The sequence below is a fragment of the Mesitornis unicolor genome, unplaced genomic scaffold (genome assembly GCF_000695765.1).
Source record: "Mesitornis unicolor isolate BGI_N332 unplaced genomic scaffold, ASM69576v1 scaffold11691, whole genome shotgun sequence".
NCBI lineage: Eukaryota > Metazoa > Chordata > Aves > Mesitornithiformes > Mesitornithidae > Mesitornis > Mesitornis unicolor.
The window spans coordinates 14002-35673 of NW_010164511.1; the positions used below are offsets into that span (position 1 = coordinate 14002).

General features: G+C 36.1%; 1 protein-coding gene across 1 annotated transcript in view; it reads left to right on the plus strand.

The window, feature by feature from the left end:
- Nucleotides 1-16896, plus strand: part of CCDC132 (coiled-coil domain containing 132) — a gene marked incomplete at both ends in the record, with an annotated part of 29010 nt that extends 12114 nt beyond the window's left edge. Inside the window, 10 exons of the mRNA XM_010194343.1 lie at nt 879-932; nt 3900-3970; nt 4395-4512; nt 4598-4633; nt 7073-7155; nt 8380-8422; nt 11405-11503; nt 13900-14044; nt 15647-15792; nt 16761-16896. Coding sequence (XP_010192645.1) covers nt 879-932; nt 3900-3970; nt 4395-4512; nt 4598-4633; nt 7073-7155; nt 8380-8422; nt 11405-11503; nt 13900-14044; nt 15647-15792; nt 16761-16896 — 931 coding nt within the window. The remainder of the gene's footprint in view (nt 1-878; nt 933-3899; nt 3971-4394; nt 4513-4597; nt 4634-7072; nt 7156-8379; nt 8423-11404; nt 11504-13899; nt 14045-15646; nt 15793-16760) is intronic.
- Nucleotides 16897-21672: the final 4776 nt, after the last annotated feature.

Consider the following 21672-nt stretch of genomic DNA (forward strand, 5'->3'; position numbering starts at 1 on the left):
GAGGATCTCAGCTGTGGGCTATGTTTGACTGAGCAGTCAAATACATAAAAACCTCTGCATCTCTCATTCCCAGTAGTGCATTGTGGGCTGGCTTACTGTCATAGCCAGTTTTATTTTATTTCATTTCCATTTCTGGGAGTATTGTTCCCCAAGAAGAATATAAAGCAATACCAATAATTTCTCTGTCACATTTGAAACTGTTTCTTCTTAAATATTTGTAGTCCCTGCTGAAAAACAAAACAAAACACACTGTTCTCAAGCTTGCATTTACACAACTTACTATTGAATTTTATTTTGATCAAGTAGCAATGCCTATTTTTAAATTCAAGACGGAGAGCAGTCTCAGTAGCATTCTACTCACTGTGGAACAATGGAGAAAATTTTAAAATATGCATGTTCTGTGTGCTAAAGAAAGGGTATAATGTGCAGAGTGAGTGTTCATTTTGACGCAGATTTTCTTTGATGCATTATCTATCTGAAAGGTAGCTGTCCTTATGGCTTTCTTAGATCTCAGTAGTACATGATTAAATTTGTACTCGAGCAGTAGCATAAGCAGAATATAAACAGTTGTAGTGTCCCATATTATTTCTGTTTTCTGTTCTAGCATATCGCTTAACAAGCGGAGAGGTGAGGGATTAATTTAAAAATGCCCACTAATTCCTAGATGGACCTGTAAACATTTTTCTTATCTTGCTCCTAAGGAAAGCTGATTGTAATTCTTAGGGGTTTTTTTTAATCTTCTTGTGGCATCTTTATTAATAAATTTGAAAAGTACAGAACTAAATGATACAGGATCACAAACTTGTAGATCTTTAGTATAGGTATGGCCTACTTAATTGGGATTGCTTCGTATCACATGTAACATTCTTCTTTTTAAGGTGTCCAAGAAAGTTGCAGACTTGATTCTTGAAAAACAGCCTGCATATGTTCAGGTAAGACAACCAACAGTCACTTTTTAATAGTAAACCACTCCATTTTGTGCTGTTGTAATGCTGCTCTTCTTTCAGTGAGGATTAAATCTGGTAATTTGTTGGTGGAGATGCTGGTGCTTGGTTGGAACTCACTGTCTGTGCATGCTAAACCTGTATCTGTAGAGTGAAAAGAACCAAGGGCATGTTGAGGAAGAGGTCCTTGGGACAATAAAGGTTTTTGCATATGACCATTTTAAAGAAGGATCTCTGAAAAGATGAATTCACAGGTTTGACTAATACCTCTAATGGCCTTCATCAGGAGCTTCTCTAGTGTCCGTGTTTAGGAATCATTTCAGGTCTTTTTCCATAAGAGAGAAAGGTAATGACCTTTCTTCAAAGCACTTAGTCAGAAAACTGCCACTAATCTCAGGCACTCATGAGAAGAAGGCATTTGAGAAAAGACCAAGCTGGAAATTGAGCCTCAGCATGTCAGAGATCTCCAAGAGCAAAACAGGGCAAAACTGCTTTAGCAGCTTGCAGTAGAATATTGGCAGGGCTTCTCTCCTTGCTCCCAAAACATAGTTGGAACAGCTGTCATAATGATTGTTGAAAGAGAAGATGGGGGGTTTTTTTCCTACCTATTTATTTCTAGTAGTGCCCCTATACATTTGATGAGCTCTGCCTGATTTTATCTGCTCTTTCCAGGAAATGGCAATGAGAACTCTACAAAGTGAAAACTTGGTATTGTTACCAAAGTAGTTTGAGTATTACCCTGCGCTATTGTTGCAGGCTGGGACTTGAACCTCCTGGGTGTTAACCCACAGTAGATGTCATGGACCTGGAATTATTTTCCTCTTTCATGCAGAGAGCATAACTTCCTCTTCTGCTTGCTTGCACTCGTGGCCCACACATCCAGCCTTAGTGACCTTGAGAGTGTCCCATCTGTGCTCTGACATTTTGCTGGGTAGAAGGAGAAGTGCTGCTGTTTGGAGAACAAAGAAGGGTTGAGCATTGCTTGCATCACGCTGCTTGCTTCAGTAGCTTGTGGAAGAAAAAAGTTGTAAGAGTAATATTATTTCAGTTTTAATTAAAGGAGTCAGGTGTGAGGCTGTTGCAGAAGAAGGCTGGGTAAGTGCTACAGTGGTCAGGACCTCGTAAGACTCCTAAGTGTAGAGGGGGGCAGAAAGGGTAATTGTATGGTACCAAATTCTTCTGTTATAATTTTGCTGTTGTACATGTTCAGAATTGATGTTTTTGAGCAAGTGTTGCTTTTTCCAAATCCAGCAGCTTTACTTTGGAAACTCTCTCTCAATGCATACTACTACTGTGGAGAATGTGCTGCTTGCATTTTTCTGTGTAATTCCTATCTCAGCAACAGCTTAGTGAGGTGCGTGTGTTTTATGCCAAGAAGTTCCTTTCGATGTTCTGAAGGGACAGTTAAAAATCCACTGTAAGAATCTTTAAAAGAATTAGTAAGAATCTTTAAAAAACATTTCTCAAAGGCATGTTTGCATGGTTAAGTCAATAATCCTTCAGTGTTACTTATGGACACAGGCTAGCACAGAGTTATTCTTGTCAGTAGACTTATCAGAGATTTCTGGTGGGCATCATAGGACTCACTTACCCACTGACTCATGAAATGAATCTCCTGATGTACTGCAGATGCTTGGTAATGGCAGCTCCAGTTCAGTGTCCAACAGGTAATGAGAAGAAGCAAAAATGCTGTAGGAACAAGCGGCTTTGAGTAGAGGAAAACATGTATTCAGCCTTAAGTGCGGGATGGAAGATTGCCTCACTGGGGACCATTAGGCTGCACTCTCTTCCCATGTCTCTCCATCCAGTCACGTTCAAAGGAGGGGTTTTACAGAGTCTTTGCAAGAGGCAGGACTGGAATGGGGTTGCTCCTTATTGTATGTGTTTCCTCATGAAAAAGGGAACAATGGACTTTTGAATAGCTCTGACACTTGCAAAGTGGTTTTAGTGAGAAGTAGACACTGAGGAAAGTAATCTTTGATTTTGGTTTCTTAAGATATTATGCATATCAGTAACGAAGTTGTCATTTTCCCAAAAGCAATGTTGCTAACATAAAGAGGGAACTGGTTTTGGTGAAAGATGCAGCTCAGTGATTTGTCGGAATTACTTGTATCTTTGGAGACTGACCAGGAGATTATTTTAAACTTCAAAACAAACTTTAAACTTGTTTTTGCTTGTCATATCTTTAGAATTAGATTAGTTTTCAAAGTGAAAGTCTCCCTTCTCCCCATGGAAAGCACTTGATACGCTTTGAAATGATGAGCAGTATTTAAAAAGAGAGGCTTTCTTTAGCACAGGGAGAGAGTTCACTCTCAGGAACAGCAGTGCTTTTCCTAACAAAAGAAATCCTAATTGGTATATTTAAAAAATTATTTTTTTTAAATAGTTGAGATTATGCTAGGCACTTCACAAAGTCAGAATCAAGCTAAATTCAGGTCACCTGTGCTGAAGAGTTTTCAGCTGAAATTCAACAGGATAAAATTAACATTCATTATGAAGTGACATCTATTAAATTTGTAGAACTCAAGTGCTACTAAACAAGAACATGCTGTGTGAAACGTGATTTTTTTGTTTGCTTTGTTTTGCTGCTTTCTGGCATATTAATACAAATTAAACCCCGTGCTTCTGTCCCTGGAGCTTGGCTTATTCTACTGTGCATTAATGGTACAGAGATTCTTAGGCTAAATATATATTATATAAATATAGGGGATCCCACTGCAGTGAAAATGCCTTTCAAGTGTCTTTCTTCAGAAGAGAATTGGATTTTAAAAGAAAGTTTATATTAATATTACATTCCAGTGCTTAGCATGTATAAAATGATGAAACAAATAATATATAAAGTAGCTCTACAAAGCCATTATAATATCTTAAGAAAATCCTACTAATCACTAGTCTTCGCTGGTGTGTAGCACAACTTTAACTTGTATCTTTGCTTAAGCTGTTGTCTCTCTGCAGGAACTGGAACGTGTTACATCATTGCAGACTGGCCTTCAGTTAGCAGCTGTTATCTGCACAAATGGAAGAAGGTATCTTGCTTAAGTAATGGCAGACATTGAAATGAGGGGGAAAGTATTTAAGAATAAATCTATAAACCTAGAACGTTTGCTTGCTGATGATATTTCTGTGCTGTATGGAATTAACAATAGTAGTTAAAGACACTGAGGCAAATATCAGCTGCTTTCTCTCTTGCATCTCTCACTTTTTCAATTGGGAGTTCTCTCTAAAACAGGAACCTTTTGAAAGACACCACTGATTCACAGAGAAGTTCTGCAGAAGGAAAAATGTACCTTCTTCATAGTCTTTTGGTTATCATCTCAATTTCTGGGTTTCCCTAACAATGCTTAAAATCTTACTTTCTAGCATGTATTTTGATGGACATGCTAGAATGTATTAGAAATAAGTTTTATTTTACATATCGTTGAAGATTAAATTAATTGTTAACTTTTGCAGACACTTGAATATAGCAAAGGAAGGCTTCACACAAACTAGTTTGGGGCTTCTCGCAAATCAAAGGAAACGACAGTTACTTATTGGACTGCTAAAGTCTCTGAGAACAATAAAAACACTGGTATGTACAGTTGGTTTTATTAAATGGAAAAATATTTTTCTTCATTTCTGTGTAGTTATCACTGTTTTTTTATTATTATTTTTAGCAAAGAACTGATGTGCGTTTGAGTGAGATGTTGGAGGTAAGTTCCTGACAGATGATGATACTTTGAAGCTATTCTAAGTCTACTTTTGTGAGTCATCATAATTTTGTTCCTTCTTTATTTCCACTTGAAAACAGGCTATGGGGGTGTGTGTGTAGTGAAATTATATCTTATTATTTTTAAAAATTTTGTGGGGAGAACTTCATATCAAATTATCTCTTAAGATTCTTTGAGTTTAATTCCATCTTGGGTAATACACCTTGTCTCAGCACACTTTCTTATACTTTACCAAGCAAGAATGTATTAATTTACAGGGTGCATAAACATTGCCTTCTGCCCAGTAAGCCCTGTTCAATGATTAGCTTTTCATATCTATGCTGTATTTTGTTGTACAGGAATCAGCTTTTTGTTGACTACTGGTAGAAGTTGCCTTGAGACAGAGGTGTGGGTGTTGGATCCACACACAGACCCCAATGCCCAATTATCATAATTTGCCAATGACTTTTAAACATTAAGAGCTGGAACTGCCCTTTCTGGCTAAGTGCAGTTTTAGAATTGTGCTTGGTGTCTGCTTCCAATGAGATATCCTCAGTGTTGGACAGTTTATTATCTTTACTTCAAGAAGCTGGAATATACATTAGGACTATTCACAGAGGAACATTTAGACAGTTCCCAATTAAAAGGCCAGACATGAAGCTATAATAACGTACAGGGGTGAGCTGCATTTGGGATATATTAATAATATATGTTATGCAAGCTCTGTTAGACTTAGTGGAGCAAGTACTAGGTTTCCAGTGGAGAAAGATGCAAAGAGCTGTAAAGGCAGCAATCATTTTAGACCGATGTACTGGTCTGTTTTCATCTAATGGATAATGTGTGTGGGGTTTTTCGTGTTTTTAGCTAAACTTGATCTGCATTAGAATGCTGCTGGTAAAACCAATTTAATTTCAGAAACTACTTCATAATAGCTAATTATAAATTGCCCTTGCATTTTTACACTTCAATCAATGACTTTGAAATTCCAGTAACAGCTTTGCATTTGACCTCACTGGAGCACATAGTATAAAAGATGTAATTAGGGAAAAAAAGGGAAGCTCTTACCTTTTAAAGAGGGTTTTTCTTCCTCCAAGAGCCTTTCTGGCATCATATCTAACAGAATACAGAAATGGTGGTGTGGTGGGTTGACCCTGGCTGGGTGCCAGGTGCTCACCAAAGCTGCTCTATCTCTCCCCTCCTCAGCTGGACAAGGGAGAGAAAATATAACGAAAGGCTCATGGGTTGAGATAAGGACAGGGAGATCACTCATCAGTTACCATCGCGGGCAAAACAGACTCGACTTGGGGAAAAATGAGTTTAATTTATTACCAATCAAATCAGAGTAGGATAATGAGAAATAAAATCAGATCTTGAAAACACCTTCCTCACACCCTCCCTTCTTCCCAGTCTTAACTTCACTCCTGGTCTGCTCTACCTCTTCCTCCTGAGCAGCGCAGAGGGATGGTGAATGGGAGTTGTGATCATTGCATGTTGTCTTTGCTGCTCCTTCCCCCTCAGGGGAAAACTCTTTCCTTGCTCCAGCGTAAGGTCCCTCCCAAAAAGACAGTCCTCCATGAACTTCTCCAACATGAGTCCTTCCATGGAATGTAGTTCTTCACAAACTGCTCCAGTGTGGGTCCCTTCCATGGGGTGCAGTCCTTCAGGAACTGTAGCCCTCCTGTTAACAAAACCTTGCCGCACAAACCCAGTATAAGTAGTTACACCCGGGGTACTGCCCATGTTTTGTTGGGAAGATCCTGGGGTTTTACATTTTTGGTTTTGTTCTGGTTTTGTCCTGGCATCTTCAAGTAGTTTCTGATTGATCTGTCTGCCTATTGAATATTTTTCTTATAAATTAGGAAAGTATTTCCATATTTTTTTTCTAAAGTATGTTCTTTTTGTCCTGGGTCCTTGCGCGAGCCAGTTGTCTTTAAATTAATTTTTAATTATCTATAGAAAGTGCCAAATTAAATAGTGTTTATTTGGGCCTAATGTTGGAGTGTCTCTGTTGTCTCTTTGTAGGTTTTGTGAACGATAGCGACAGGCTGCCAGTGCCTGAATTTACTTTTTCCCTTGCTCATGAACAGATCGCATTGTATTAACAAAGGGTTGAATGTTAACTGGAATGTTTGTTCTGTAATAAAATTTTCTGATATGTTTTGTGTGAATGCAGAAGTAAACAAAACAAAGTAATTTGCATAAGGTAATATAGTACGTAGCGTTTTCAGATGTTGCTAACATGTTGACTGTTTCTAATTCTAAACTGCTTGCACATTAATTTCTGCAGTAGGGCTTCACTCATTTCCTTTAATTTTAATATACATAGATGTAAGAGGCAAAATATTTTGTTCTCAGTATTTCTACTTAAGCATGCAAGCAAAATGGGTGTGACAGTGTTTGCTTCAAAACCCAAAGTAGCTTTCCATTGCATTTTATCCTAAGGAAGAGGACTATCCGGGAGCTATTCAGCTGTGCTTGGAATGCCAGCAAGCTGCCAGCACTTTCAAACACTACAGTTGTATAAGGTAAGGTGATGTTGTGCAGATTTCAGCTGCTTTCATTTGTAAATGTCATAAAACAGTGATCATTAATTCTTATTCTCTAAAGCAGCTTTGATTGAAATTTAATTTTCTGCTTACAAAAGTAAAATTGAGGCATTTATAAAAGCATAAGCATCAGTATTTTCCCCCTTCCTGTACCACTACTAATCGGTCTTCACAGTCATAACACTACATAATCTATGTTTGGACTATGTCGTTGTTTTGTAACTCTTATACTATGTTGGCAGTTTCAACTGATACTGAATTATAACTGTGCTACAACCTGCACCCTGGAGATACCTAAGCTGATTTTTTACTAAGCAAGTTTATATTCTGGATTAATTTACCTGCAGCAAGAAGGCTTGTGATGGGTAACTTACCCTGTTTCTTGGCAGTGAAGTTAGCAAGTGCTGTCATGGAGAAATTGCTTTCAGAACTGGAACTAATTCGAATATTTGCAGTCCTAGCTTAGAAAGATTTGATGTTTCCATTGCTTTTTAGAAAACAAACAAACAAAAAGAATTAGGTAAACATTAAGTTCAAAGTTATAAGAGATATGACAATAATGGAGTAAAATGAAGTAAATTTTGATGTTTCATCCACTAAAAAGATTATTAGATTTATTAGATTTTCTGTTATTTTTAATAAGAATTTTAAATTTGTGGTTAAAATTCTGACATTGAACTCTGTCAGAATGCTGACTTTTTCCTATAGTGTTTCTGTAAGGGGTTCCAGAGCAACAAGTAAAAGTTACTATACCATAGTTTGCAAACACTTGATAGCCCTGACCTTTCTGGTTATGTTCTGCTGTAGACCAGAGTGCCAAATCCTTTAGAACGTGAGTTTCTTGGGATTTGGGAATCTCACTGGATGCTTGGCTAAATCCTAGCAGGATGGGGTCTTGTCTGGGCCCTCTGAAAACTGTTGCATTGTAAACCTAGGATAATGTGCTGCTGCAACAAATACTTGAGGTGTTGGGAATTTGAAGTCTTAGGAATGCATGCAAATGCCTGCAGTAAGTGCCTTTCAGTAGTAACATCAGTGTGGTGATGCTAGTTTGACACAGTAACAGCAGGTTAATGATTTATGATAAATTACTGTATTGTGGCTCGGTAGCAGGCAAATATATTTTTTGGGAACAAGAAAATTGTTGTGAAATGCTACTATAATCAGTAGCTTTATTTTAAACCTTTTTACTTTCATTAACAGTGAGTTGAATTCAAAACTGCAAGACACCTTGGAACAAATAGAGGTAAGAATATATTGATGGTTAGTATACGTTAGCATTTAAACTCTAGGTACTAGAGCTTTCTAATGTGATGTTATTGACAATTACAGAATGTGCGAATTTCTTTCAAATACTGTCTTTGGAATGCTATAGTCATTACTATTCATGTAGCCTTTTGTGCTGCGGTCAACTGAAATGCTCTATAATATACTATCAAACTTAAGAGCCCAGCTCAATAATTGTGCCCACTTTATAAATAAATTAGGCACATAACATTTGAAGCACTGGAGCAAAGGTATGCTCCCTCTGTGGTGAAGATGCACAGTGGTTTTCAGTCCATGAACTGCTGTGAATTCTTTAGACTACTAAATAGTTGTGAAAAGTAAAGTAGCAGCATGGCAATAAGTCTGTAGAAGCTAGACAAGAGATCCAGTTTCACTGGAAATTTTCAAGGTCAGCAAACTGGAAACTGCTGAATAGGGCTGGTGCTAAGTCAGAAGAGGTAAAACTTGAATAGCTGGGAAAGATGCCACTAAGACAGAAGATGAGTTTAAGTTGGTAGATAGTATTGCAAAAGCAAATGAGTATAAAGTGGTAAATGTCTTGCTGAGAACTGCTGGCAAAAAAGAGTTCTTGAACAATAGGAATTCAGTTAACTTCGTTAGTAGGTAATTTTGAGCTGGAACTTGGCAAGCTTTTTGTAAGAAGTGTAGTAATGTAGATATGGATAATATATATGTAATAGCAGAAAATTGAATTAGCTAGCCCAGCAGCTCTCCATGCCTCTGGTTACATGTTCTTTAGAAGGTCAGATTAGTGCATGTGTTATTGTACCTCGTTATTGAATTCCCTGTACAATTAGAATTTTGTTAAATTTCCTTCATTTGTGCTTTTGTAGTTTCGCTTTCTTGCAAAGCTCTTCTTTGTTCTTTTATCTTTCACAGATATACATACACACACACACACACACACACTCACACACTATTCAGAGCATGGCTGGTTCAAAAGACCTAATGAAATGGCAGTTTTCTTCTTACTCCCACATAGCTCAGTCATTGAATTTTTTTTTTTTTTAAAGATCACTCAGCTTTCATTCCTATTGCTTTCATGTATGCACCGTTTACTCCTTGTCAGCAAACATTGAAGTTGCTTAAAAGGAGACATCCATCTTTACTTCCTTCAGCAACAGCTTTGCAGAATAAATTGTCTGTACTAAAACCTGGTAAAATGTGCTGTGTTGGTTGGTGATAGCAATTCACAGCTACCCAAATAATCATATTCAAGATTTTTATTTCTTTCTGAGTTTATAGAAATACCTTATTTCCCTCTAGTGGAAGTATCGTATCTTCTACTGGAATTATGTCTATATGGGAGGATGTAAGTCATCCTGGGGTTCATAGAATGTTCCTGTGAAATGCACGCTGTCAATAATATAGAATCATATTCTGCTATTTAATATTTTAATAATGAGTCTTCTGAATAGGTGAGTGCCTCTGCTTATGTCCATTCTTTTATATTTTTTCAATTTCTTCCTGTAATTTCAACATTTTTAACATTGACCTTACTTTTATACTATGTTACGAATGAAATACAAGGTGACTATAGTGAAAGGAACCATTGAAACATGTAGCTGGTAAGATTAATATGCTCTGTATTTGAGAGCTCTCTTCATGAGCAGTTTGATATCCCTGTTTGTCTCTTTGTACAGCTGTTCTGCATGAAATAAGAGAAGGAAAAAAAAATATACATCAGTATATGGCTGAAATTCAAATTGCTGCATAACTCCTTAAAGAAGTTCAGAATCTTTGGGTTAATTGTCCTTTTACCATTTTGCTTAAGAAAAAATGCAGTATTTGATCGTATTCTCTCCTCTTTTGTGCTTAGAGAAAATATTGATCTGCTTAAGAAAACCCAACAAAATAAAACACACACCCCCAAACACAAAAGCAACAGAAAACCCCCACGAAATCTCTAGGATTAAAATCCATAAATATTTTGTGGCTAATGGAGTAATTAATGAAAATTTTCCAGTAGAGTAAGCAAAAGTACATAAGGACTAAACAACCATTGCCTGTTGTTTCTACTTGCAAGAGCAAGACTACATTGCAAGATTCTTAAATAATAAGAATTGAAATGGCTTTAGTGACTAAGGAGAGTCTTAGTGACTAAGGAGTACCAAGGAGAGAAAATACCTGCTAGCTGTGTATGTTACTGTATGTTATTTATTCCTGTTTGCTTTTCTTGCATTGTTGATTGAAAATAACTAAAATATCTCTGAATATATTTCAGTGTCTATGCGGGAATTATGTTTATTAAGGTACACGGTCAAATTCTTGGAAGCATGATCCTGTTTAAGGTTTTTTTTTTTCATTCCGTGCACATAATAGGTGAACTTCATTTATTGCAGAGCTGTTCAGTTATGCTCAGACACAGCTCTGGTGGCAGAACTAGTAATTGTGTGTGTGTATATGCTTTCTTCTCTTCTGGTGCTGGTCATTGTGCTGGTATAGTATTTCATAAATGACTTATTTCACAATGAACTTTTAAGTGTGACAGCATTAATTCCATTTAATTGATGGCGGTCAGAGGTTTAAGAAGTCTGTAATTGAAGAGCTTGAGCTGAAACACCTGTGGAGTGTTTTCATTCATTTCCCCCCCCCCGCCTGCCGCCCAGATCTGTGTTTTTTGTAGGAGTGGGAATAGACCGAGTTAGAAATCCCAGCTCTGTGGTGCTGGAACTTCTGAAAATAAACTGGTGTACTTTTTGCTGTGCTTGTTCTTGGAAATTGTGGAGCTGTTTGGCTGACAGAAATTTCAGACTGAAGTACTGGAGGCTGCAAGAGATAACATTTGAGCACCTCAAAATAGTCCAGTCTTGGCTATTGTACAAGCATAATTATTAGATTGTTTAAATATGCATCTTTTTCTCACTTGCTATTGTTTAAGTAATGTATTACTTGGCCTGTTTTTATTAAGTGTTTAATGCACTTTTTCCTTCATTTCTAGGAACAATTGGACGTAGCACTCTCCAAAATTTGCAAGAACTTTGATATCAGTCATTATAAAAAAAAAAAGCAGGCTTACAGGCTGCTTGGGAAAACACAGGTTAGTACTCATCTTCTGAGTAAGTCACAAAGAACATTGGTGTAACAGCGTGAAGTTTTGAGTGCCGTGTTGTAAATTTATTTTCCTGTTGGTAAGGAGTCTTGCTGAGTATACAAAGACTTTTATAATGCTTATATAATTTAACAGTAATTGCTAAAGGTAAACTGCGTATTACTGTAACATGTAGCTCTTTGAACATGGTACAGCTGTAACAGTTCCATATTTGAGCTCTATTTATAATGCTATTTGCATTATTAATTGTATTTGGGCATGTGAGTACTGTGTTTCATACCTAGATCCTTATTATTGAATTGTGCACAACCTGTACTTTGTACATGTGTGTTCCCATTTTATATTGTACTCTAATGCGACAGGAATGAAGATGTGAGGAGATATTTTAAAATTACTATTATTATTGTGATTTTTTTTTTGTGAGAGCTAGTACCAAGCTCCTGTGATGTCAAGGAGGGTAAGGAGAGAAGAGAGTCCTGGAGGTATCTTTTCGTCTGTGATTGGTGTTAAGAATACAGTGAGGCTAAACGTGGTGGTGCCAGTACAGCAATGACGTATTGCTTAGAGAAGAGATTCCTCCAGAAAGCTTTAGTCGCTGAAGATTGCGTCAAAGTGCCTGTTCCCTGATGAAGACAGGACAGAAACCCCATTCGTTCTTTATTATGCTTGGGTTGGTTTCTTTTTAATTTTGGGGTTTTTTTAAAATCTTGTTTTCCAGTATTCAGAAGCATGGCTGACATTAGGATGCTTTTTTTAGGTTTGTTTTTTAAAATTTTTGTTTGATTTTTGTTTCTTTCTAATTAGAACCTTTCTAGCAAAGTCAGGTCATTTTTTCCATTTTTTTGACTCTAATAACAGTGTTATCTCTCCAACAGAACAGAAACAGATTTCTCTTCCCCTACTTTGCCAATGTGCAGAATTAGTGGAGTGCCTAAAGACTGAATTAAAATCAGGAGAGAAGATTAATTAGACTTTTCCTTTGTTAATGCATTTTACGCAATTTCTTTATTTACTGAAAGAAGTAGATAAAATGCATTAGCTGCTGAGAAGCCTAGTGCACGATATGTTGAGAAAGGCAGACTTTTTATTGGAGAGGAATGAGGGCTCTGAACAAAACAAAAGTGTTATTTATTACTGCATGGTTTTGCCTGCTCTGTTTTCATCATAGAGTGACTCGTTTTTGACAGGTTTTTTATTACTATTAAAGTGTGTATTTTGAACTTTTCCTGGAAAGAATTTGGTTGCCTCATTATTGAGATGTCTCAGATTTTGACTCCTCCTCATTAAACAAAATGACAAGAACCTTCATTGTCTTCAGTACTTTTCATATTTTCATTTCTCATTCTGTTTTCTTTACCTAATCCAAGTTAGGACTAACTGCAGAAGATTGGTTATTTGCAATAGGATTGAAGCAGAATTGTTTGTTAATTTCTTATGGAGGTAATTGAGTTCTCAGCTCTTGTGAGTAGCTAAGAATGTCTACTAGCAAGTAGCAGAACCAACCACTTTCAAATCTTCAGGATCTGATAACTTTCTTCTAGCATATTAAATAATTTTTTATCAGTTCTTATGTACCTTATGTACTGATTATTATCATGTCTTGAAACAGTGAGAAAATTCAGTGTCTGAAATGGACTAATATTATGTAGAGTTTATTAACAAAGGATCAGGGAAACAGCGTGACCTGAAACTTGGGAGGAGTATGGCAAAACTTGTATGTTATCTACTCATCTGTGTTTAGTGTTTAGTACATACACTGTTTTTTTTATTCCTGAAAAAAGTTTTGTTAACTTGCATATTTTCTTTTTATTGCAAAGAGGAGTTTTGTAAGAAATTTATTGGTGCATTGAGCCTGCCTACTCTTAATCCTACTTGATATTATTCAAGGAAGAACTCAGTTTGGCAAGTGGATGGATTGAACATTTTGTAATTGTGGTTTTAGTTTTATTAATTGCAAAAGAAGTATTTTAGTTGGAAGTGTTTCAGGTGGGAAAAATAGCACTGATCTCAACTAATTTCTTTTTGACACATTCAACACAATCAACATATCAACAGCTGAGAAAGTAAATGAGTGAATAAGTTCTATAATTAAATATACTATATACATGTAAAATTATCACTAGCATATATTAATGTCAAAAAATCGGTGTGTTATAGATGGAGGATGGCAGGAGAAATAGATTTTACTGGTAATAACTGAACTCTTTTATGTTACCATGTTGTAATATTGCCAAGTCCTAAGTTAGGTATTTTTGAAACAAAGATTGGAGGCCGTGCTTACAATCTAACTGTGTTCAGTACTGAAGAAGACTTACATTAAAAGACTATGGCATGTGACAAATTGAATTTTACTATTTGATTTTATGTTACTCCTTCTCTTTCAGACAGCAATGGACCAGTTACATATGCACTTCACTCAAGCCATCCACAACACGGTGTTTCAAGTAGTCCTTGGATATGTGGAGCTGTGCGCAGGAAACACAGACACCAAGTTTCAGAAGTTGCAGTACAAAGACCTCTGTACAGTATGTAATTCTTGAACATATGTATACTTTAATTTGAATTTTCCCACTGTTGTAATTGTACCTTATGTAAGTAGGGACTCGGTTATTAAAAGACCCATGCAGCTACTATAGTTTTTTAATGCAATTCATAGGCTAATTAAGAGATTGTTTATTCACTGATTTTGATTGCACTAAATTTTAGCACTTTGGAGTTAGTGTACACACCATCTAAATAAATGTAAAGAAGTACATCATAGGATGCAAACAAGCGTTTTATATTTTCTATGTTTTGTACTTTCTAATAGTATTTGTCAATGAAATAATGTGGCTCATTTCCATTTTACTTGGATAGTGGGAGATTGTAGTGAGGTTTTTTCCTTCGTTTTAATGGGTTTTTTTTTGTTTATTTTCTGGAAGTCAGTTACTGCATTTTATAATAATGTGGAGGTTTTTAGAAGAATAATGTTTTCGGTAATTCTTAGCGATTTCTGTAAGTTATGTGCCTGTGCATTCTGAGTCACTATTTCCTTGCTGAGAGTTTCTTTTCCTAGTGATATGCCATACTTTAACTCTTACATTCTTTCTCCTTTTGAATACTACTGGAGTAGGGGAGAGTTCAGCTGCTTCATCTTCAAGTTTTGCTTTTCTTTATTTTAGTGTAGGTTCAAAGAAATTCAGTTGTTTATTTCCTTAGTGTGAATGGAATTCTCTTGGTATTTAGTAAGTGATCCTTTCTTCCTGGGCACCTGAAAGACAATATACCTTTGGGTATAGTGATCTGCACAACCGAAGGTTAGATTTCATAGCTACTAAAAGCGCTGAAACGCAGTAAGAGTAACATTTTCTGATGAGTTGGCAGAGAAAATTACTGAAACAGCTGTTGAAATGGCAGGGCAACTTGTGTAAATTATAAACTTATTACCCTACTTGGTTCCATTGTTAGCAAAGGTCTTACAGTATCTGAGATTAAAATGTCTCCATAATGCAGTCAGCAACGTATATCAAATCTCCAGTTAAAGGGTGTTTTAGAAAAAGGTAGTAATCTCAATTTTTACTTTTTCATGCACCAAGAACTTGGCTTCTTTTTTTTTTTTTTTGTTGGTGTGTCTGGAATGCCTTATTGATATCCCTGAGGCAGCTCTGGTTTGATAGGGAACAGGACCAGGAGAATAATTAATTTTAAAAAAACCCAAGCAAACTGAAAAGGCATAATGATTAATATGAGGCCTCTAGATACTTTTGCTAGTGACAGCTGTTAATGCTAAGAAGAGTGTAGGAGAATGCAGACTGGGTGTTGTGTGCTACTGTCAGGATTATTTAAGCTTAGAAAGCAAGAGAACATGATTAAATAGAAAGTAAAAATATATGATTTATTTATTTAACTTTTTTTACCTGAAAGGTGAAAAATAGGAGGGATGGGAGTGATGTATCTACATTTGTGGAGAAATCTGTCCAGTCTAATATTTATTATCCAAGAAAACGTAATACTGAAGCTTATCAAGGTTTTGTTGCAATTCATTCCTCAGGAAGGCCACTCTGTTTAGAAAGCTACAAGTTACATCAGTGGATGAGGGTGCAATTCAGAGGGAATTGATTGCTTTGATTAAGGGTTTGCTCTTTACGGAAGCCATGATTGACTATTTTGGTGATTATGCTGACATCAGTGTTGCAGAAGGTGTTACTGTTTTTGAAGAGTTTTGTTGTAACTGTCATGCCAAAGCTTTTATATCATCTTGGATATACATTTTTGGGTTAGCATGCAGTACCCACACGGTAGAAGCTAAGTAACCTTGTGGAAGTCAACTGTGGACACCAAAGTGGCAGCTGGAATACATGAACTGTTTTCTACAGCAGTGTGAGTTTGAGGTGCTAGTTTTCAGACTTCTCTGAGATCCCTTAAATAATAATAATAATAATAATAATTGAAATCACATTTGTGCAGCTGGACTTTGCCCTTGTTTATAAGCTGTGAGACTGTCCTTCACAGCAAGTGAGACAAGGTTGACTTACCATTGCCACTCAGATAAGCGATGTATTTTACAGTCTTTTCTTTACTCAGCAATACCCCTTCTCAAATTCATCCCTTTACCTGACAATCTCATCTTAAATATTTCTACTGCATGTCTATCTCTGATGAAATTGATACTCTTCACCTAATGGATATCTTAATTCACAAGTAAGGGTGGATCAGGTAAGTAGGACAAGCTGCCATTTAAGTTTGTGTGTTTGTTTCTAAACTACACTTCTTTATACTGCATTAAATTAAATGGGGCATCAGCCAGGATGGCTTCTGTGTGCTAGTGAGGTATAAGTATCTGCATCATTGAACTGATGTAGTGACTGCATTGTCACAGGGGTGGCTGCATCCCTCTTTGATGGGGAGATGTGCTGACCATTAAACTGTATGGCTTTACTTCTGTATTTACCTTGCTATTTCATAAATGTAAGAGGTGGTTAATATATGGGCCAATTGGGAAAAAAAAAGAGCACTAACAAATAAATCTGCACTTTTAGACAGCATTTTATTAGCTGACTAAAATCAGGCACTTGTCAGCTCTCAAGTATTTCCTTTTGAAAAGGAAACTGATATGTCAAGCACCTTAGCTGTATGAATATGGAAGGTGCTGTATGAATATGGAAGGTGCTGTATGAATATGGAAGGTTTTGTATGGTTTGTTTTGGCTCTGGAAAAAAATGAATGCAATTGTTAAGTTTCACATTGTTATTTTGTTTTTCTGTAGCACATCACATCAGACAGCTACATTCCGTGCCTTGCTGATCTCTGCAAAGCCCTCTGGGAAGTCATGCTCAGTTACTACCGAACAATGCAGTGGCATGAGAATCATGACCAAGATGAGGCAGCAGTTGTGTCTTCTGGTAAGAAACTGCTTGAAACAGAACTTCTGATATTTGATCAAGTTGTTAAATTGTGCATCGGTACCTTTGTGTTCTTGACTCAGCGCCTTCAGTGTTCTTGCTTATAGTGTGCAATAAGGACTTAAATACTCACTGGACTTTTGTAGTATTCAGTATAAGGTTAATTTTTTAATGAATACATGTATATGCCATTATTACAGATGTAAACAGTGCTTATTGTTGAGTTGGTGATCAGCTGTGGTAGATGACTGCAAAATCTGAGGATCTTTTCCTTTAACATAGGACCAATGTGAAATTTTGTGTACTAGGAAAGGTGGCTGAAACAATAGGGAATGAATCTGTTGTAAAACTGTTGTGATTTCCAGAAAACCCAGTTTCCTGAGTGTTATACGTTGTCTATACTAGTGAATCCATCATAGGCCGCAGTCCCAGTTTCCCTGATAACCTTACAGGAAAAGATGAACATTTAATCTTAAAAGTATGATTTTGGTTTTCTTTTATTGTTCCAGTTTGGGTTTTGGGGACAGAAGCACAAAATCTTTGTCTGTTGTGTGTCTAAATCCTCCTAAATACATTTTGCTGGATGTATTCTATATTAATATAGAATTTCTGAAGACAGACTTCCTTTCCCCGCTAACCCAAAGTGCTTGTATTTGGCAGAGGGCAGAGTGTGGAAATTTACAGTGTTAAGATTTATGCAAAACTCCTATTTATTTGAATCATATAGATTGGCTCTTTTCTTACTGAAAAGAAGACTTCTGTCAAAGGACAAGAACTGCAGAATCGCTGCTAAAGCTATTCTTCCTTGCCTAGTTTGCGTAAACCTTTGCATAAAACTTTGCATAAATCCTTTACATTAGCTGAGAAGAAGGACAGTAAAAGAAAATGGAAATAGAAGTAAAGAACAGATCTTGGAACGCTGTGCTTCCTACAATGTATTTGAAATATAATTTGTCTTTTGAAAGTCACATTTATTACAGATCTTAAGTCTTTAAAAGAATAGAGTTTATGCTAATTAACATTGTCTTCCTAATTTAAATTTGAAAAGTTAATGAAAATATTTCCTTGGAGTGTCCTTCCTGTATTGTGTGAAATCTTCTTTTTTTTTAAAGTAGATTTGTTGAAATTTTTATTTCAGATGGAAGTTTTTATATCAGAATTAAAATTCAGAGCTGAAATATTTAATTTAAGATGAACCATGTGAAGAAAGCTTCTGAAGTTTTGATGAATTAATTGAGCCTTTTCAATAATATATACTTTTAAATTTAAAATAACTTCAGATAATTATGTTTTCTTTTGTTTTCATTTTGTTGTGATCTTTGCATGTGTAAAATAAAGGAGGTATCTTAAAGAGTTTATTGCATGGAAATGTTATCGCAGTAGACTACTTGCTCAGCTTCAGATACAATTTTAAAAATAGTTCTTAGCATGGTTACTTGTGATATGCTGAAGAAAGAAAATAATTTGCATTGCAAAACCTTTTAAAGGAACCATTAAGCGTAATAAAGTGGCATATTCAGTCACATGAGAAATTTTAAATTCATTGCTTTTTAAGTGTGTGCCAGAGTGTTTTGGTATGTTTTCTACTAATCCACTAAACCTTCTGTCACTCAGGTTCTAAGTTTCTGGAGACATGGCTTAGCTGCAATGTACAACTAGAATGTATTTGAGCTACTGAATCCCTTTTTCAAATACCTCAGCCATGATAAAGCACAAAAAAGGGACTTTCACAAGTATAATTTGATTTCAGAGGTACTATAAATATCTACCAAATGTCTGTTTTTTTCTGAAAGTCGTTGCTCATGCTGTAGTCATTATTAAACCTGTATATGGAAGTATCATTCCATATTTATTGTTTTAGTAGCTGTGATATGTGGTAAAGCCAAAGAGTAAAATTCCTGTAGAGAGGGTGGGGGTGTCAGAAGCAACTGTCGAGGCAGACCAGGATATTATGCTAAAATTGTTCTCTCAGTTACAGCCCGTGGACTGGAGCAATAGAAGGAGCAGTCTTAACTGTTGTGTGTGTATCTGGCTTTTATCATTTTGAGAACTTAAAGCTTTCTCAGTATTTTTCTCTTGTTGTGCCAGTTAATGTCAGCAGTCTTACAAAGTACCTTAAATGGGTCAAGGGACTCTTGATCTTAGGGCACAAACCCAGCTGCAGAAGTGAAAAGCTGGCCTGAGAAGGCATGAATTACGTAGCCCTTTCTGTTTTAATAGTGAAGCTTATCCAAAAGGAGTCCTCCATGGATTACGGAAAGGAGGTTGCACTTCATCTGGATCGTGTGTCACGTATTCGTGATTATTAATGCCTGTTACAGATGTTAAAATGTACTTTGCATAACTTGTGAATAATTGCCTTTCAGCATTTCTGAGGAAAGAGAGATGTCTGCTTTATATCCTTAAATATTTTGCTTATTTGTGTTCTGAAAATTAGTTTGAGACTGAAGAGCAGAATGGAATAGAAAACACTTTCACAACAGTTTTTTTTTTTCCTTTGGAAAGCTTATAGGAGAGATTCTGAGATTGAGGCTTTTTATTTTTTCCCTAGAACTGAGTTCAGAATTTGCAGGTTTATTTTCAGTTATGCTGTGGAGTCATCTTTAGAGCTTTCTTTTTTAAAGATCAATTAAATGAACCCTTGCTTGGAGTAAGCTAAATGGAAACTTAATTATCTCTAGATATAAATGCAGTCCTAAAAATTTTTAAATTGTGAGACATATTTTAGGACCTTTCATGAAATAGGAAATATTAATGAGATTTAGTTTGCTGAAGTGTTATAACACAGTAGTACTAAATAATAGTGGAATGTATGGTATTGATAGTTCTATGAATCATCGATAATAACAAATAATGGCTCTAATATGTTATTGGGAAGTTAGAATTAGGTGTTCATGTGTAGGACTTGTTTAGTCATACTGAAGATAAAATTGGTCAACTAGAAGTATCAGCTCGATAGCATGTAATGCGTTCTGTGTCATCTTTAATGAACTGCTACTTATTCTGTGATTTTGTTGTTCTTCTTGTAAACAGCAAATTGCTGTTTCATCCCTGAAAATAAACTGCTTACTGGAAAATTTTCCATTGCATGGAAAAAGCATTGTTTGTGCTTGTAGTGTAGAATCAAACAAAAAATATGCATTAAAGGGACCTGTACAGGTCATTTTGTCTTCCCTGCTCAAAGCAAAGTGAACTTCAACCTTCACAGGTTTGTGCGAACCTGTCTGGTTCAGCTGGATTTTCACATAACATAAAGAATAACTCCTCGATGCTTCTGGTTCTTATTTTTATATGAAATTAGGAATGTTTATGTATTCTGCTTCCTGTTCCAAATTTTTCAAAGCAAAAAGTGTAAATGCTTGTGGGCCTCTTGTCCAATTCTTGATTTTCAAGAAAATTATCCCAAATTTTTATGTTTGCATGTGTGAAATTAGCTGCAGTAGAGTTCATTAAAAGGCTGGAAACAAGACCTCTTAGCATGACTGCCCATAAACCAGGGGCACTGGGAGACTGCCAGAGAGATTACTGCATGGGTTTTTGTTGAATAATAACAGCCATCCGACTCTGTTCAACCGTTCATCAATGGCAGTTTGTGAGGACAAGGGCAATGGCCTTAATCTTGAGAATAGGTCAGAAATACTGACTCCTTTAGGCTTGGCTTCACTCTGCAGATGTATAGATGAGAGAAGGTTGCAGAAACTTCTAAAGAGCGTGCTGTGAAGAAGATAGCTGGTTTTGTTTACCCATATAGTGAGAGAAAGGATAAATCCGCTTAGTGTTTAGTTTAGTTTAATCTTTCATGATAAATCACTTTTGAAAATGTGTTTGTCAAAATTACTGCTTTCAGGAGAAGAGGTATATATATATATATATATATTTAGGTACAGTTACTAAATTATAATTTATATAAACAGTGGCTAATATTTACTTAATGATTTTTCTTTCATAAGGAAGATTTTCTTTGACTGCCCTGCAACACTAGATATAGTATGGAATTATGTTTGAGTCTTGTTTGCACATCAAGCAGGCTTTTATGTTCTTATTTTGAGTAATTAGGGTAAATTCTTAGTCTACCTGCAAAAGCAGTGTCAGTGACACTTTAAACCCGAAAGAGCTGAGCACAGCTTTGCATCCTTGGAAGAAATGAATACCTATCCCTAATATAAGTACAAATTCCAGAATATATTTTATTATGTTTTTAATTGTGAAGAGGAGTTGTTCAGTCGAACATACCAGAGTTATTACGTTCTGGCTGCATGTAGTGTTGCACTGGTTCTGTATTCTTGAGGTCTAGCCTTGTGGACAGGCTAATTTTAACTTAACTGGCTTGAAGATTCTTCTTGGCAGTGTTCATATGTTCACTGTCATAATCTCTAGCTTGCAGATTAAGTTCCCTCAGTGGTTGATAAAGATTATAATTTAATAACATGTCCAGACACACCAAAGAGCTCCACTTGAAAGAAATTAAGCAAAACGAGCATCCTTCTCAGTAACTGTATTACCCACATTTGCTTAATTTAAATGGAGCTACAGGTGTTGAAGGTTTCATATTTTTGTTGTTCCTATTATATATTATATAAGCATTCATATAACAAGAATATATAGGAATATATATTCTTATATTAAATAAGAATACAATATATATATATAGTATATTGTGGTGAATGGAGCTAAATCCAGTTGGCGACCAGTTACAAGCGATGTTCCCCAGGGCTCAGTTTTGGGGCCAGTCCTGTTTAACATCTTTATCAATGATCTGGATGAGGGGATTGAGTG